The sequence below is a fragment of the Coffea arabica genome, chromosome 6c, assembly GCF_036785885.1.
Source record: "Coffea arabica cultivar ET-39 chromosome 6c, Coffea Arabica ET-39 HiFi, whole genome shotgun sequence".
Classification (NCBI taxonomy): Eukaryota; Viridiplantae; Streptophyta; class Magnoliopsida; order Gentianales; family Rubiaceae; genus Coffea; species Coffea arabica.
In genome coordinates, this window is record NC_092320.1 from 5,733,576 (window position 1) to 5,750,934 (window position 17,359).

Sequence of the window (17,359 nt, forward strand, 5' to 3'; positions counted from 1 at the left end):
GTTGTTTCAGGATTGGGTTAATAAAAGGACACTTGGCAAGTTTTGGAGGGGTGGGATAGGGTGTGAGACAGGGTTGTGGTACAGAGGATCCGTTGCGGTTAATTTCGCAGTTATTTCTCAAGCATTCCCATCCATAAGTAATTTTCTGATCTATATAGATGATGTTCTTGCGGTTAATTTTTTTCTGATCTATAAATACTCAAAAGTGCATTAATTAACCATTCAAAATCCTAAAATTTCTCCCATCTCCCCCTCGTCTCTTTTGATGTTTTCACTCCCATCTCCCTTTAAATACCAAACACACAGCCTATCGAATAGCATCAATTGTTCTTATTTGTACATATATATTGTATCTTTTTTTTTGTAAAGATAGTATCAACTGTCAAAGTCCAATGGAGCTCCATAACAAGTTTCTTTGGGCTTTGCCAGTATTCATGTTATCCTTTTTAATTTCTTATAATGGTGTTGAAGCCTCCCACAATGTTTATCTTCATTATCAGTCTCTTTCCGCCATCAAAGTAGAGCAAGTGCATAGAACCGGCTACCACTTTCAACCCAAGAAGCATTGGATTAACGGTAATTTTCCTCATAATTTTTTGTGGTTTGCTACAATTTTTTACGTTCTCTCTTGGGCATCATTACAAGTTTACACACAATGCATGCGACCTCATCTATGTAGGATAATCCATCCTACATAGAGTACCTAATCAACATGTTTAGGATAATCCAAATCCAGCATAAAGTACCTAATCAAGACTGCATTACCATATGTATGAAGGTTTCGTAAAATACTACTGAATAATACAATCATGCACGTTTCTTGCTTTCTTTTTTTGTTGCTTTTTTTTTTTAACACTTAGAGAATTTCTGGGCGTGCCTAGTCCAATTGGTTTCTTCTACTAACTACTAATGATCTGAACCCTTTGTTTACATGTCCATGCGGGACCATAAAATGACTGGAGGGCAGATCCAAATGGTGAGCACTCTCAAAAACCGCGCCTTTTTAAAACCTTTCCTTTTTGATGGTTTAAAAACTAATTTTCATCTCAACGCTGATGACAGGTCCTATGTATTATAATGGCGTCTACCATCTTTTCTACCAATACAATCCCAAAGGAGCTGTATGGGGCAACATTGTCTGGGCCCATTCAGTGTCGACTGACTTGATCAACTGGACTCCATTGGAACCTGCAATCTTCCCTTCAAAACCCTTTGACAAGTACGGCTGCTGGTCAGGCTCTGCAACAGTTCTTCCAGGCAATAAGCCGGTCATCCTTTACACCGGTATCGTGGATAAGAACAATACCCAAGTCCAGAACTACGCCGTGCCAGCCAACCTCTCCGATCCATATCTGCGCAAGTGGGTCAAACCCGATAACAACCCACTGATCGTCTCCGAAGCCGGCGTGAACAAAACAGCATTCCGTGACCCAACCACAGCCTGGTTGGGCCGAGATGGGGAATGGAGAATCTTGATAGGTGGCAGATGGAAGGATACAGGAATTGCATTTTTGTACAAGAGCAGAGACTTCATGAAGTGGAAAAAGGCTGCAAATCCCATCCATCAGTCTGCTGGGACTGGCAATTGGGAATGCCCCGACTTCTACCCTGTAGCCAAATCAGGAACAAATGGGTTGGAAACTTCTGTATTGGGACAAAATGTAAAGCACGTCTTGAAGGTTAGTCTTGATGCCACAAGATTTGAGTACTACACCCTTGGTAAATATTACCCCGCAGAAGATAGGTACGTTCCCGACAATACATCCCCAGATAACTGGAAAGGGCTGAGATATGATTATGGCAACTTTTATGCTTCCAAATCATTCTTCGACCCAAGCAAGAACCGGAGGGTTTTGTGGGGATGGGCTAATGAGTCCGACACCGCCAAGGACGATATCAAAAAGGGTTGGGCAGGCATTCAGGTACATATTCTAAATATTAGTATTAGATTTTACTCCACGAATCATTTATATATTGCTGGAATTATACCCCGTCCAGTCGAGTAATACTCGTATTGATGATCTAATGTTGTTTCATATATTTTTAACTAATTTGTCTTCAATTGATCAGTTGATTCCACGAACAATCACGCTCGATCCAAATGGGAAACAATTGCTGCAATGGCCAGCTAAGGAATTGGATACTTTGAGGGGGGCACATGTCCGTCTGAGCAATCAGCTGCTGAAGAAGGGCGACCTCGTTGGAGTTACAGGAATAACTCCTGCACAGGTTTGTCCTCATTTCCCCCCAAAAGAACAAGACAAGGGAAAAAATTAGGTGAATATTGGAATGCATGAAATCTTCTACACTGATTCATAAATCCTGTTGCAGGCCGATGTGGAAGTGACGTTCTCTTTCCGCAGCTTGGACTTGGCAGAGTCATTTGATCCAAAATGGAGAAAACTTGATGCTCAAGATGTTTGCAGCAAAAGAGGTTCGTTTGTTCAGGGCGGTCTCGGACCATTTGGTCTCGCGACGCTTGCCACTGAAGACCTGCAAGAATACACTCCTGTATTTTTCAGAATTTTCAAAGACGCTGGCAAGCATGTTGTTCTCATGTGCTCTGACGCTACGAGGTTGGCTAGATATTTTACAAGTCAACTTTCTTTAGTTGGCAAATAATTCTACTCTGACAACTCTAAAACTAATGCTTTAGTTATACATTGATTGAACAACTTTTCAATCCCTTATCGCGTCTCAGGTCATCCTTAAAGAAGGAGTTGTACAGACCCTCATTTTCAGGATTTGTAGATGTGGATTTGACTGATAAAAAGCTGTCTCTTAGGAGCTTGGTATGGTTGCAGTTCTTTTTCTACCCTTTTACTATTTGCCTAGTCAGCACGCCTCCGCCTCCTGTATATTGATTTCCTTTCCATGATGTTATGATGGATCATTCATTCGTTTGTGGATTCCTTGTTGGCGCAGATTGATCACTCAGTGGTAGAGAGCTTCGGGGCCGGAGGGAAGACCTGCATTTCATCCAGGGTTTATCCAACTAAAGCCGTCTTCAACAAGGCTCATTTGTATGCATTCAACAACGGGACTGAGGCCATTACAGTCGAGACTTTAGATGCCTGGAGCATGAAGACTGCTAAGGTGAATTAAGATGCATGGGAGGGCTCTACAATCACCATTTAGGAATTTTTGCTTTTGCATATTCTTTTTGGCTCTTTGACCAGAGCGAAGGATATCCTATATTAATTGGTTTTTTTATTTTTATTTTTTTACCGTGTATTATCAGCAAAAATAAAAATTTACAATTCGCTTCCAACTATGAAGTCTATATCTTTGTTCTTTGATTTTCTAGCTTGTACAACCTTTTACATCCCGGGGAAATCATATCAATGGTTGATCATCTACTCGCTTATAATTTGAAGAATAATTAAAGTAAAACAAAGCATGAACGCAATAAATTCTTTGAAGGGTTGACGTTAGTTTGATTCAAGGGAATTTTTAAAACTTCGAAAGGAAAGGGTGCTTGACCGTCGGATCAGATGTTCTGAATTACGAACCGGCACATCATTTTTGCTAATGGATAAACAAGCGCTTCTTTTTTTTTTTTTTTTTTTTTTTTTTTAGGATTGTGGAAAACCAGCGCTTCATTGATTTGACAAAATCTGGTTGCATTTTCTTCTCAACAAAATCAAGTAGGTCAGTGAAACATTCCGGCCCGGCACTGGTTGGCTTCGCTACCTGCATTCCATCTGTACCCGACTCAGCATATCTAACTTCTGACCTCGTAAACAGCACGTGCCATTTTCCAAATCCAGCAGCAAATGTGTAGCCAAATCTTTGGGATTTTGCTATAGTTTTTGACTTTTGACTTTTGAAGTCCAAGATGCAAATTTTCTCTGGCGGCGGCTACCTCCTCCTCGATTGCTCCCGCTATATGAATTATCCAAACCATCATCTTTTATTCCAGGAGTAATAAGCAGTTAAGTACTTTTCCCACTTATTATGGAAAAAATATACTTCTATCGGTGCAGAAAAAGATTTTGAACAAATCAGTCAGCACGTTTCCGGAACAAACACGGTCTAATTTTCAAAGTTATCCAATAACCAATCCTATCCCTAATAAACTTCTGCTAATTCTATAAATACAGAGGATGTTAACCATTGACTACTCCGACATCTCTCTCTCTCTCCCTCTCTCTCTTTTAGCCGGCCAATTTCTGCGACCGCCGAAAAACATATAGTTGTTGCGGATTTGTGTTGATTCTTAGACAAGTTCCAGTGCAAGTAAGGCCAATGGGGCACTTTTGCAGCGAAAAGATTTTATGGGTTTTGGCACTAGGTTTCACTTGCGTTTTGGTTTCCATTAATGGCGTCGAAGCCTCGCACAAGGTTTATCCTGATTACCAGTCTCTCACTGCTTCAAACGTTGGGCGTCTGCACAGAACCGCTTACCACTTTCAACCCAAGCGGCACTGGATTAACGGTACGTTTTGCACTCTCCTTCCTTCCATGCCTTTGTTCTCAACTGATAGATTTAATTTGAGATTTTTTTTTTTTTTTGGGGTCCAAAAAAGTCGAAAATTTTTGGATTTTGGTTCTGAGTGATCACCGACTGCCGACGTTTTATAGTCTTTCCATTCTCAACTCATTTCTAGATTCATCATCTATGTATCTCTTGTTTTCTGCGTCCACCATTTAATCTTCGTGAAAAAAAAAAATAATTAATCAGATTAAGAAATCATTTAATCAGAAAAAAAAATTTTCATTTATATTTCATTGATATAGCATATACAAGGCTAATATCGTCATATTTTTGTCAAAATCTATTCTTCAAACTCTTTTCAAGAACACCTGTCCATTTATTTAAAATGCCTTTTTTAAAGAAATCAATTTTACAGAGTCAGCTTTTACAAATGGTTAATTTTTTTGTTTTTTTTTTTTGAGTATTTGTTAAAAAAAAAATGTACAATGTTTTACTTACATGTTTCCTAGCCTCCAGATTGATGTAGAAAATCTGGTTTATGAATTATGACCTTCTGCGCGCCGGCGGCGATCTCAATTTATAAAAGCAATTGAATGCTCCGATCCCTTCCCTTGTGGATTTATTTCCATTCTGTGCATGCATGCATCAGAAAGATGGCGTCGCTTTTTTTTCTTTTTTTTTTGTACATGCAACTGCAAACGTATAAAGCCTTGTACTCTTCTATGTATATTTTATTTACTTCAAAAAAAAAAAAAATACTAGTAACTCTTCCCTTACTTTGAACAAAATTTGTTTTCTTCCTATAAAAAAAAACAACAATATCTTTTCTTTTTCTCCGTATTCTTCTGAATCATGAATGTTAAGCCTGTTACAGGTTCAAAGTTTTATCCATTTCGGAATGTGAGTAGAAGTATTTTATTATTTCATTATCCACTCCAAGATTCTTGGCGCTTCTGACGGCTTCCACGTAGAAAATATTACCCGAATGATGAAAACATACTGCAATCGAATGAGAGCTTAAATCGCTTGAGGATAGCAATTCCTAATATGGACCCAATTAATTCCATGATTACGTACCTTACGACAAAACTAACTACGTTACCTATGTATGTTGGTGTTCTTTTTTTTTTTCCTAACAATTATCTCACCTTTTTTGCTTTGGCCTTTGCATGTTGGCGTGGGACTCTAAAACAAATCTTGCTGGACAGATCCGAATGGTGAGCAGGCAATAACGCTTTTAAGCTTCTTCTTGACAGTTGATGTGTGAAATTAGTTATTGCCTTCCTTAATTTATTTATTTACAGCGAGCGTCTGACTAACTACAGGACCAATGTATTACAACGGTGTTTATCACCTATTCTACCAATACAATCCAAAAGGTGCTGTATGGGGCAACATTGTATGGGCTCATTCAGTATCTACTGACCTGATCAACTGGACCCCTTTGGACCCAGCCATCTTCCCATCGAAACAATTTGACAAGTACGGCTGCTGGTCCGGGTCCGCAACTGTCCGTCCGGGGAATAAGCCCGTAATCCTCTACACTGGCATAGTAGACCAGAACAATACCCAAGTCCAGAACTACGCCGTGCCAGCCAACCTCTCTGATCCGTACCTTCGAGAGTGGGTCAAGCCCGACAACAACCCCTTAATTGTTCCCCAAGCCGGAGAAAACAAAACGGCTTTCCGCGACCCAACAACCGCTTGGTTGGGCCGGGATGGCCACTGGAGAATCCTGCTGGGTGGTAAGAGGAAGCATAGGGGGGTCGCATTTCTGTATAGGAGCAGAGACTTCTTGAAATGGACCAAGGCAAAGCATCCATTGCACACCACTGCGGGAACTGGAAATTGGGAATGTCCTGATTTCTACCCTGTCCTAAAGCAAGGATCATACGGGCTGGACACGTCCGTGCTGGGCCCAAATGTTAAGCACGTCTTAAAGGTTAGCCTTGACGTTACCAGGTATGAGTACTACACCCTCGGATATTATGACACCGATAAAGACAGGTACATTCCGGACGATACATCGCGGGATGGTTGGAACGGTTTGAGATATGACTATGGCAACTTTTATGCCTCCAAATCGTTCTTCGATCATAGCAAGAATCGGAGGATTTTGTGGGGTTGGGCCAATGAGTCAGACTCTGCTTATGATGATGTGACGAAGGGATGGGCCGGCATTCAGGTACTACCCAAATTTCTAAGACTCCTCTTTTTTTCTTTTTTTTCAAAGCAATTTCTAAGACTTCTAATTCTGAGGTTGTCGAACGATTCCGCTGGGCATTTTTTCAGTTGATCCCGCGAGTAATTACGCTGGACCCCAATGGCAAACAACTGTTGCAATGGCCAATTCCAGAATTGGAAAGTTTGAGGGGGGAAAATGTCCATTTAAGCGGTCAGGTGCTTAAAAAAGGCGACGTTGTTGAAGTGACGGGAATAACTCCGGCCCAGGTTCGTGCCCGGGGTTAAATATGCTCTGAATACTGCTGCATTTGATTTGAGTGCAAATAATGAATGCATGGCAGAAAGAGGGAAGTATTTAGTATTTAGTGCGTTGCAGGCCGATGTGGAAGTGACATTCTCCTTCGCCGCCTCTAGCTTGGACCTGGCAGAACCGTTTGACCCGACGTGGAAAGCGCTTGATGCTCAGGACGTCTGCGGCCGGAGAGGCTCAACCGTTGAAGGTGGTGGGCTTGGTCCATTTGGTCTCCTGACGCTCGCCTCCGAAAACCTGGAAGAGTACACTCCCGTGTTCTTCAGAGTTTTTAAAGCCGGATACCAGCATGTGGTTCTCATGTGCTCTGATGCTCGAAGGTTCGCTTCCTTTTAGTTACAACGCCATCAAACCAATTAGTAATACTATTATTATTCGCTCATTCATTTGTCTAACCTCATTCCGTCTCGTCCTCTGCGTTTCAGTTCTTCTTTAATGGATGGGCTGTACACGCCTTCATTTGCCGGATTTGTAGATGTAGATTTGACCGATAAGAAGCTTTCCCTCAGGAGTTTGGTACGGCTGATTGATGGATCATTTTTGCTAAGACTGGGTATTCTTCTATCATTTTTGCTTATTCTTTTTTGGTTGTGTTTTGGCAGATTGATCATTCAGTTGTAGAGAGTTTTGGGGCCAGAGGGAAGACGTGCATTTCATCCAGGGTTTATCCAACCTTAGCCGTTTCCGACAAGGCTCACTTATACGTATTCAATAATGGCACTGAGGCTGTTAAAATTGAGACTTTAGATGCTTGGAGCATGAATAGGCCTAGGATGAACTAAATTTTCAAGTACCAACATGTTTATCCTTTTTGCATTGGAGCACGACAAGGATACCTTACCTTGTTCGCGTGTTTTGGTTTGAAGAATTCATTCATATTTCTCGGTGACGTTCCTTATTATTTGCAAAAGAGGAGTATATGAGTTGTTGTATTAGTGGAAAACAGTGGCAGTAGTTCTAGTAGTAGTAAGAAGAAAAATGGCTATTATCAAAGAAGAACAATTAAACAAGTGAAAAGAAAACTATGCCAATGGAAGGGGGTGGATGCGACGACCTACAACGACATATTGACATGGCATCGTCGGGACGGGGGTTATAAAATATCGAAGAATTATTATTGATCTTCTGGTCTCGTCAATCCAAAATATATATATATAATACATGTGAACACGAGACATTTGCCGCCATAGTGGTGCGCCCTCAATAATAAATAATATTAATAATGTCTTTGCCAAAATAGTGAATAATCACTTGCTGATTGTCACGTGCCTTCCACTAATACACGTAGTGGGTACCACACTGCAGACCGCAGGATGAATTGCCGAATGGAAAGTTTTAGCAATTAAAGTATTAAACCCACCCCCGGACCTTTTCATTTCTTCCACAGAATTCCCCACAACAGCACAAATCAAGTTAATTTAATTAGCAAGGATCTACCTACCATGGCAGCAGCTGTGACGACTACCAGCAGTGACCGAATGGAGCAGCTGAAGGAATTTGACGAGTCCAAAATGGGAGTGAAGGGTCTATCCGACTCGGGTGTCTCCACCATCCCAAGTATCTTTCTACATCCCCCGGAAACCCTCTCGGACCTCAAGTCTTCTACAACATCCTGCAGCACAGGAATCCCTGTCGTCGATTTATCAAACCTTCATTCTGATTTCCACAGACCAAGGATCGTAGAACAAATCCGTGAAGCCGCAAGTAGCTGGGGTTTCTTCCATGTAGTCAACCACGGGGTCCCTGTCTCAGTACTCGACGAGACAATCGCTGCCATTAGAGCATTCCACGAGCAGCCCAGAGAAGAAAAAGCTGAGTATTATAAGCGAGATCAAGAAGGCCATGGCGTGATGTACGCGAGCAACAACGACCTGTACCGTTCGCAAGCTGCATGTTGGCATGATTCGCTACAGTTGTGGATGTCTCCTCAGCCCCCGAAAGCGGAGGACATACCGGAGGTCTGTAGGAGGCAGGTGGTGGAGTGGGACGTGCACGCAAAGAAGGTGGCTGATACAGTGATGGAGTTGTTGAGTTTAGGGTTGGGATTGGAAGCCGGCAAGTTCAAGGAGTTGACATTTTCGGATGCTAGGGCGGTTGTAGGGATTATATACCCTCCCTGTCCCCAGCCGGATCTAACCATGGGGATGACCTCGCACACGGATCCTGGTACCATCACTGTTTTGCTGCAGAATCAGGTTCCTGGCTTGCAAGTGAAGCATGGGGATGCCTGGGTTGATGTGAAGCCCTTGCCAGGAGGGCTGATAATTAACATGGGAGATTTTCTTCAGGTAAGAAAACTAGTACTGTACTACTTTTTTTTTATAAAGCAAAAAAAAAAAAAATATATATATATATATATATATATATTTCACACAACGTTTTATTTTATTTTATTATTTTTTTTTTGTGTTTTTGTGGTGTGGGGTTTTGAATTTCTATAAGCAAATGTATGCGGGTCGCTTACTGATAAACTAGGAAAGAATAGAAGCGATTAAACCCCACAAGTGTTAACTTATTTAGAATTCATATTTTTCTGGGGAATCAAGAAATTCTTTCAAATTAATTGATAATAAGAATTTCTGCACAGAAAGTCAGTAGTCAAACGTCCTGCTCGATATCCTCTAGTTAGTATATAGAGATGATACGTACACAGTTTAAAAGGTCACATAGTAGGCACGTACGTCAGTCATGCATACTGGGAGGAAAACGAATGTAGTACTGGTTGATGTCCAAAACTTATCGCTTGAAAATATGTTATTGTACGACAAGTTAAACAGAAAAAAAAAAAAAAACTAGAAGATAGCTGCAGGTGATTCGATTGTACCATATGTACAACAAATTAGTGCATGTTCTGGAGTTATTAAGCACTTGGGACATATAAATGATATAGCTTACGAGCGATATCCTTCCTACTCTTTTTCGGCACGATTTTTACCAGATAGTCTCAAATGGAGAATATAGAAGCGTGCAACACCGAGTGTTGGCAAATGCCACCAACGAGCACCGCCTCTCCATCGTTACATTTTTCAACCTCACGAAATGGAGAGAACTCGGCACATATGGTCCCCTGCCGGAGCTGCTGTCGCCTGAGAAACCAGCTTTGTATCGAGATTTCACCCTGCAACAGTTCTATGACAACTTTTACAGCAAAGGATTGGATAGCAAATCTCTGATCGACAAAATCAAAATTACCACCAGCAGCTAATGCCTTGTAACCCAGTGGCGAAGGTAAAAAAAAGGATGTGGAGGCGGCGCTTCAATTTCAGGCGATATGCTGTCCGTGCCAAAAGTCAGTAGTGTTTTAGTAATGTATTCAAATACGCAGCAACTTTCCTGTAATGATTTCAAGTTTCAAAGTCGTGGGATCGTGCAGGAAATCTTTTCGTTGTTATATGGATATGAATGTATGCGTGAGACATTGAGGTCAAGAAATAAGGTACTACTATTAATTTCGTAAAGCACTGTACATGAATGGGCTCGATTTGCTTCTCTAATTCTACATTTTGTGATAGATTTTCTTGTAATAATCCAAGTTAAAAAAATCCCAGTTGATAATTAGTTCCGTTCAGCAATTGAACTTCTTGAATGTCAGACATTATTTTATCTCCTCAGTTTGGTGCCAAGTGCCAGCCTTGTGGCGGCGGTAAAGGACACCAACCCGAAATGTCCCGACAGGAAAAGTCCTTTCATTTAGGGTCTCTTTGGCTGGAAGTAAAATATTTTTCTTGGGAAAATATTTTTCGTGGAAGTAATTTTTCATGAAAATCATTTCCCTTTCATCATTTTCAGGTGTTTGGTTAGCTTATTGAAAATATTTTCCTACTTCATTTTTCTGGTGTTTGTTTAACTTTTGAAATATTTCACTTTTATCTCTATCTTTACTTTCTGCACATTATAACTACATACTCCTTCTCATGCAAAATAAAAAAATTTATCTCATTGTTTAACTTTAAAAAATCTTAGAGAAATGTATATATGAATAAAAAATATCTCCTTAAGTAATAAACAAATTGCTGGCCATTTAGTGCCAAATATCAATCACATGCAATGCTTATTGTGACATATATCTTGCATTCTCACTGCTGAAAGTTTCTCTAGAAAAGAATGTCCCCATTATACATAATTAATTACTAGCATAAGATGAGTAGGATGATGTTTTTTTTTTATTTTGAATATACTAGGGGGAGGGTTGGGTTGGATGGTACAAGGGAGGGAGTGTAAGGAAGAGATCTTGGGTTCGAGTCCTTCTGTTTACACTAAAAAAAAAAAAAACATACTACAAGATATTTTCAGTAAGTTTGGAATATACTACAGGCGGAATGCATGCATTTCGAAAAATAACTTCAGTAAGTTTGAAAGAGAAGTTGTTTTCCATAAGATGAGTGAAAATATTTTACATAGGAAAATGTTTTCAGTAACTTTTGTGCAACCAAACACGAAAAATTAAAAAAATATTTTCTTGAAAAACATTTTCACCCGAAACAAACGAACCCTTAGAATGCCTGTTCGGTCACAATAATAATATGGAAAGAAAAACTTTCGTTCCAATATTTTCAGAGCAGGTGGAACATTTTCATCAAGGATAAGCCAAAATCTTTCGTTTTGGTTGGGTTTTAGGTCTAAATGATTTCGCGTCTTTTTCGAGGATTTTTCTCCATCAAGGATTTGGTGGGTTATAAGTCTAAATGATTTTGTGTTGCTTTCATGGATTTTTCACCATTTTCTCGTCTCCTTCCCAAACATGAGACTGTGGCTGGCCAATTGTATCTTTTCCCTTTTTCCCCCATGACTGATTTGTAGACCATCAAATCAAAGTCAACTATCTCCATCTGCGAATAATTTCACATCGAATCAACCACACGGACCCAACAACCGGGATACAAAATTGGCAAGAAAATCTTCAGAACAAGCCATACAGCTCTTGAATATGGCCCAATCTCCAAGCTTTGTCTCATAAAAGGCACAGAAACATAGGACGCTTGCAAAATCTTCAGCAGAAAAGCCATCTACAAAACTCACGGACGTCAAGCTCTACGGAAATCATTCTCCGACGGTAGATAGATTATATAACAATACAGTTGTTCACCAGAAAAGCCACTAAAAGCAAATAATACAATTTTCGATACCACTTCAAAAGACCAGCATTTTCAATACCACATTTAGTTGCAACGTGACAGCAATTAGCACAACGATAACATTTTAAAGCAAATGAACCATCTACCACCCACGAAAATCAACTGCAAGTGAATCAACTCAGTTGACAAAGTTAAAAGAGTGGCAATAAATGTAGGGACCTACAGAGCCCCCCTTGCCACTCTAATAGCAAACGGGGCAACAATATAAAAGTCCCATCGTTAAAAGACTAATTCCGAGTTTCTAAAAGCATCGACATCAACAAGCTAAAAAAGAAGGCAGAAGCAAGGGGAAGGCAGGGAACCCTCCCAGCAGGAAAAAGGGTACGTGGCTAGCTTCTACATCCTGCTTTACATGTTCTCGGATGCTGCTTCCTCTGGAATTCTTGGTTGAACTTCAACACACCAAATATGAAAATCATTATGGTTACAGTCAATGAAACAAAGGACGAAAGGACATGATCCAGCGACCTAAGGATTTAATTTGCCACCCATTTCCAGATTAATTTCTGCTTCGTGTATATTATCAAATTACAGAATGCAAAACTGAAGAAGCACTAGCTGAAAATAGATTGTTACTCCTTGAACCTGACAAAAAATGAGACCTTGTGCAACAATCCCTTGATTAATGCCTTTAACCAGGAAGACAAACATTTCATTCATAAGAAAGCTCAAAGATGAACGCAATTTTACTTCAACGAAAAAAATACAATTTTATCCAACTTACCACTTGAATTTGTTCACATGGAGTAAGCTACACTCTAACAGACACTATCGAGTATGACAACAGACCACTATCAGACATCCTCTATCTCAAAATTCAGGCCACACTCACATGCACAGGGTCTAGAGACAGCAGCAAGTGCATATAGCAATAAAAGAATGAGCCGATCAGAATTTGATTCAGCGATTGGAGGGTGATGCAGCTAGAACAGTTGCATGAAATGGCAGCTCATAGACAGACTACCAAGTGTTGTGGGATGCTCCGACCATTTAGTAGGTATTTTCCACCCAGAAAGTGCTGCTGATCAAATATTACTAACAAAAACATTCAAATAATTACTGATATGTACATGCACACAAGCACATGATGATGCTAACTTGTACTTCCAAAATTGTTATCCAAGCACATGTTAATAACAGTATGCGATTTACTGAAGTTTAGCATGCACCCGTATATATAAAACTCAAGTAGGTAGCTTCTAGGTTCAACGACAAATAAAATTTCTTTTTCTGTGGGGCATATTGATTGTTTATATTTCTTGAATGGTGGAAAAGCAGGAAAGCTTTCCATGCGAAAAACCTCAAAGCTTGACAAAATGCAACTAAGTTATAGATGCAAGTTTAGGAGTCACAATCTGAAGAAGGCCCTTTGGATTATCCACATGAACCCAGTGCCCTGATTTGGAAAGAACATGATAAGAGACTTTCCCATCAGCTTCATCAACTCTTTTAGCAGCAAGCCTTTGAATGCGCTGAATGGTGTCTTGCATCCATCTGTCACTGTTCTCAGCCCGGACGATTGCTATCTCCATCCCTTTGGGAGGTTCGTCCAACAGAGACCAATAATCTGTTTCCCTGATGAAATTTTATTTATTCAACAATGAGTTCCACTTACAACTGGTAACTCTTTCTTCTTATTTTCCCCCTCCCGGATCGATAAATGTACAATAAAACATATTTTCTTCTTACTTTTCAGATTATGAAATTTTTGTCCTAGATTTTTCTTTGGCAGTGGTCAGACAGTGAGCAATAATTTTCATCCTATAATCATAACAAGCAGCAGATTAGTGTACCTATAAGAATTAAACATCTGGATTGCACCTTCAAGATTAAATGCCCATGTCTCTTGGTCTCCGGATCTCTTCAGATTGCTTCCAATCCATTCTGACAATGCCTTTGAAAACCCATGCTTCATCATGTGATCCACCAACCATCTAAGAAGATGATTCCCGACAGAATGGCATGTTAAGTAAGCATAACCCGAATAGAAGAGGGAAGAATAAGGCAAAAGAATACTGATGTGTGAGAGATAAAGCACAGAACTTCACAGCCATGCAGTTGCTTGTCTCAAAAAAAAAAAATAAATAAATCTATGTAGTTGTCGAATTTTACCTGCTATAGAAATTGAAACTAAAATTGTTGTATATTTTTTTTAAAGGCTGTACCTGATAGGTTTATCGGTTCTAATGAAATAAAGTTCAAAAGATCAGCTTTTCCAAGAAGCATGCCATAAAGCAAAAATAGATTGCCTTTAACCAGGTAAAGCAGTAATAGAGTACCTTTAACCAGGTTGAGTAAAACTGAAGACACTTAAATTGTCAGCTAATCACAAAAGATACCACAGGAAATATTCACATAACATGAGTGCACAATTCCTGTCTCAACAATCTGAGACTTGGCCGGTAGTGCACAATAAAGTATGCATATAGGAAACAAAAAAAATCATCAGAGGGGGAAATCGACATACTTTCGAGATGGAATTGATGAAGGTAGACATTGCAAGGTCTGCAATACTTGCTCCACTTCTCCATCACTTTCCTCAGGGTCTACTTTTCCAGGGACTGAGTCAAGTACCCATAACTGCTCTGCATCAGGAGTCTCATGCATGAGTGAACCATAAATTGTTACAGATACGAGTAAAGTACAAGTACTCAATTGACAAGTATCTGAGGTGGCAAAAATTTAAATTCAATATGAACGCTTGCATTGCAGGTATACAAGAATGAGTTGCAAAAACCTTTACAATTGATTTAATGAGGTATGGTATCCTTAAAAGCATCTTTGGGAGAGAATTAAAGCTAGCTTGTTTGTAGTAGTCACGTTGTTCATACACCTTTTACTCTTCAACACTAAAGATTGAGGTGTGGAGCAGAACATTAAAATTCGAAAAATAACCAGCCAAGATGATACCAGAAGCTCGGCAGTACTCATAATTTATCAGAAGTTACAATAGATTCCAGTCAAGGAAATTTAAAAACCGGAGTTCTATAAAATTCGAAAAAGTAGGCAACTGAACGCACAACAAATTGCCTATCACTGGGACTGGTAAAAGGGACACTATCATTGGGCTATCAAAACGTACATCCTACTTAATAACACATGCCAGTTCAGGCTTTCATGCACAAAAGGGACAACGATAATAGGAGCAAGTATTTCAGTAAAATGACAAGCAACTGTGGGCACAGTAACAGAGTGAAGAAAAAAGCATGCCACAACTCCCAGAGTGATTAACAACCAAAGACAGCAGACGAATTATCAATGGAACAGGATACTCGGAAAATGACCTGCTTGGGCAAACAAGCATGTTCCCCATAATCACCACGAGCACAACTCCGAGCGAAATCCAAGGCCACCTTGCCACCCAAGGAGTGCCCTATAACCACATCAGGCCAATCCCATCCTTTTGACTTCACCAAATCAGCCAAATCTCGAGCCGCACTCCCTATAGTATGCGGTGGCGACAGTCCTGTTATCTCGGCCGACTTCCCGTGATTCCTCAAATCCACCATCACCATCCTCCATCCTATCTCAAATTCAAAAAACACCCCAAAGACAAAAGCGGAAAATAATTAGCTCAGATCACATGGTTGTAATGCAATGTCCGATAGACATTCGTAAATGTACCTGAAAGAGAGGAAGCGAAGGAACGGGAGAAGGAGCGCCAGTTGCGACCGGAGCCTAAGAGGCCGTGAAGTATGAAAGCTGTATAAGTGTAGGGCTTGTCTGGGGAGGATAAAACTTCTTCGAAAGCTAGGGTTTCGAGGGTCCTGCTGGACTGGTGAAGGATCGGGTTGGGGCCCGGCAAGATTAGGAACCGGTTCAGGAGTTTTGAACCGGGCTTGGTTACTAGAGATAGAGTTCTAGACATTGATGGGGCTTAGAGCTGGTGGGGCGCTGTTGAATAGGAAAATTAAAGAAGATGGGAACTAAGAATGGAGACAGTATCGTGGTGGAAGCTTGGAAGGGACGAGAAAAGAAGACGAGAGAAAGAGACCCCAGAGGACGGAAGAATGGTACCGTCAAGACGATGTCGTTTCAGTGCCACATCTCTGAATATCAAAGAGTACTGGTGCAAAAATGTTGACAGCTGTGGGATTTGAACCCACGCCCTTTCGGACCAGAGCCTAAATCTGGCGCCTTAGACCACTCGGCCAAACTGTCTATTTGTATCTGTGTTCTAAAGAAATTTTAAGATATTACAGTGTGCAAACGCCATGGCTCAAATTGCTCCAACATGGGGTTGCGAACCCTGTGATGCGCACCAAAAGTGTATCTAAATAGGAATAATTTCAGAAATCTCCCCTGAGGTTTCTAAAAATTTTATTGACCTCCCCTGAGGTTTTCACAATTACACTAACCTCCCTTGAGGTTTAGGATTTTGTAACAAAATCAGCTCATGATATCAAAAGTAAACATAAAAAAGTATTTATAGGAAAGAGAGGGAAATTTGTTCCCATAAATGCCCCTGAGGTAAGTGTACAAGTTATATTAGTGAAATAATGAAAACTAATAAAAACCAAAAATAAATTAGAAAAAATGAGGGGATATTAGTGAAATAAGGAGAAAGGTGGGGATTGACCATTTATACTTGCACAAAGCTGTAGTAACAGCTGCTGCTATTTTTTGTAAAGCTACGTACATCATCTACCAGTACCAGAGACAAAATGCTAATGAAGTAGACTAAGAAATTTCCTTTATTATATCCAATTGTCATCAAGATTAATAATAGTTTTGAAAATACCCTTTTCATGAAAAATTTATATATAATACTGGGATTATAATTGAGAAAGCAGTTAAATAAATGCAATTACAATTATAATGTAAAATAAATGCAGTTAAATGTATAATATTGGGAATATTTATTGAGAAAGCAGTTAAATATGGTTTGTTTGGATTGAGCATTATTTGTCAAATTATATCTGCTTACATCATCATTACAATTTCCAACGCACCTTTTTATCTTCCCAATTACCTTTTTATCTCACATATATCACATCATAAAAAGTGCTACAGTAAAAATATCCCAAATAACTTACAATCCAAACAACCCCAATGGGCGATACTTTACAGTTAAACGAAGACATTTTACAGTTAAATGGTTCTACCGCAGTTCTACCGAATCAACATAACAAAAATTTACAGCCCCAAGACACGCACATAAACTGATATGTGCATATCAAAAAATTTAAATCTTATCTCATTCAATAGGCGATACTTGTGTGTACATTTCCACTAAAACCCCTACTAAATAACACCAAAACCAATTACATTTGTAGGGATAGCAATTGGGCA

General features: G+C 39.8%; 4 protein-coding genes and 2 non-coding genes across 6 annotated transcripts; 3 read left to right on the top strand and 3 right to left on the bottom strand.

Annotated features, from left to right (window-relative positions):
• Positions 1 to 240: 240 nt before the first annotated feature.
• Positions 241 to 3,271, top strand: LOC113692796 (beta-fructofuranosidase, insoluble isoenzyme 1-like). The gene is made up of 7 exons (XM_072052345.1): positions 241 to 576; positions 968 to 976; positions 1,063 to 1,922; positions 2,071 to 2,229; positions 2,332 to 2,576; positions 2,702 to 2,792; positions 2,926 to 3,271. Exons 1-7 carry the CDS (start codon positions 393 to 395, stop codon positions 3,103 to 3,105), a joined length of 1,728 nt encoding a protein of 575 aa, XP_071908446.1. The 5' UTR covers positions 241 to 392; the 3' UTR covers positions 3,106 to 3,271.
• A 609-nt stretch (positions 3,272 to 3,880) lies between these two features.
• On the top strand, positions 3,881 to 7,821 carry LOC113692795 (beta-fructofuranosidase, insoluble isoenzyme 1-like). Its single transcript, XM_072052346.1, has 7 exons — positions 3,881 to 4,438; positions 5,647 to 5,655; positions 5,764 to 6,623; positions 6,731 to 6,889; positions 6,999 to 7,252; positions 7,358 to 7,448; positions 7,535 to 7,821. The coding sequence occupies exons 1-7, from the start codon at positions 4,249 to 4,251 to the stop codon at positions 7,712 to 7,714; spliced, it is 1,743 nt and encodes a 580-aa protein (XP_071908447.1). The 5' UTR covers positions 3,881 to 4,248; the 3' UTR covers positions 7,715 to 7,821.
• A 132-nt stretch (positions 7,822 to 7,953) lies between these two features.
• On the top strand, positions 7,954 to 10,426 carry LOC113692797 (1-aminocyclopropane-1-carboxylate oxidase homolog 4-like). The gene is made up of 2 exons (XM_072052347.1): positions 7,954 to 9,220; positions 9,871 to 10,426. The coding sequence occupies exons 1-2, from the start codon at positions 8,375 to 8,377 to the stop codon at positions 10,135 to 10,137; spliced, it is 1,113 nt and encodes a 370-aa protein (XP_071908448.1). The 5' UTR covers positions 7,954 to 8,374; the 3' UTR covers positions 10,138 to 10,426.
• A 1,719-nt stretch (positions 10,427 to 12,145) lies between these two features.
• Positions 12,146 to 12,247, bottom strand: LOC113694386 (small nucleolar RNA snoR99). The gene has a single exon (XR_003449342.1). It is a non-coding gene; the product is annotated as a small nucleolar RNA snoR99 (small nucleolar RNA).
• A 903-nt stretch (positions 12,248 to 13,150) lies between these two features.
• On the bottom strand, positions 13,151 to 16,078 carry LOC113692262 (uncharacterized). Its single transcript, XM_072052348.1, has 5 exons — positions 15,692 to 16,078; positions 15,352 to 15,590; positions 14,535 to 14,647; positions 13,861 to 14,001; positions 13,151 to 13,642 (listed from the first exon to the last, which is right to left on the bottom strand). The coding sequence occupies exons 1-5, from the start codon at positions 15,933 to 15,935 to the stop codon at positions 13,390 to 13,392; spliced, it is 990 nt and encodes a 329-aa protein (XP_071908449.1). The 5' UTR covers positions 15,936 to 16,078; the 3' UTR covers positions 13,151 to 13,389.
• A 70-nt stretch (positions 16,079 to 16,148) lies between these two features.
• On the bottom strand, positions 16,149 to 16,228 carry TRNAL-UAG (transfer RNA leucine (anticodon UAG)). Its single transcript has one exon. It is a non-coding gene; the product is annotated as a tRNA-Leu (tRNA).
• Positions 16,229 to 17,359: the final 1,131 nt, after the last annotated feature.

What these genes read in the sequence shown, in the direction of transcription:
- LOC113692795 (XM_072052346.1), top strand. Translation starts at nt 4,249, where the DNA reads ATGGGGCACTTTTGCAGCGAAAAGATTTTATGGGTTTTGGCACTAGGT. An exon ending in AGGGATGGGCCGGCATTCAG is followed by an intron (nt 6,624 to 6,730) that starts GTACTACCCAAA and finishes GCATTTTTTCAG; the next exon opens with TTGATCCCGCGAGTAATTAC. An exon ending in CGGGAATAACTCCGGCCCAG is followed by an intron (nt 6,890 to 6,998) that starts GTTCGTGCCCGG and finishes AGTGCGTTGCAG; the next exon opens with GCCGATGTGGAAGTGACATT.
- LOC113692797 (XM_072052347.1), top strand. Translation starts at nt 8,375, where the DNA reads ATGGCAGCAGCTGTGACGACTACCAGCAGTGACCGAATGGAGCAGCTG. An exon ending in ACATGGGAGATTTTCTTCAG is followed by an intron (nt 9,221 to 9,870) that starts GTAAGAAAACTA and finishes GATTTTTACCAG; the next exon opens with ATAGTCTCAAATGGAGAATA.
- LOC113692262 (XM_072052348.1), bottom strand. Translation starts at nt 15,935, where the DNA reads ATGTCTAGAACTCTATCTCTAGTAACCAAGCCCGGTTCAAAACTCCTG. An exon ending in CTTCGCTTCCTCTCTTTCAG is followed by an intron (nt 15,591 to 15,691) that starts GTACATTTACGA and finishes AATTTGAGATAG; the next exon opens with GATGGAGGATGGTGATGGTG. An exon ending in CAGATGTTTAATTCTTATAG is followed by an intron (nt 13,643 to 13,860) that starts GTACACTAATCT and finishes AAATTTCATCAG; the next exon opens with GGAAACAGATTATTGGTCTC.
- LOC113692796 (XM_072052345.1), top strand. Translation starts at nt 393, where the DNA reads ATGGAGCTCCATAACAAGTTTCTTTGGGCTTTGCCAGTATTCATGTTA. An exon ending in AGGGTTGGGCAGGCATTCAG is followed by an intron (nt 1,923 to 2,070) that starts GTACATATTCTA and finishes TCAATTGATCAG; the next exon opens with TTGATTCCACGAACAATCAC. An exon ending in AGCTGTCTCTTAGGAGCTTG is followed by an intron (nt 2,793 to 2,925) that starts GTATGGTTGCAG and finishes TTGTTGGCGCAG; the next exon opens with ATTGATCACTCAGTGGTAGA.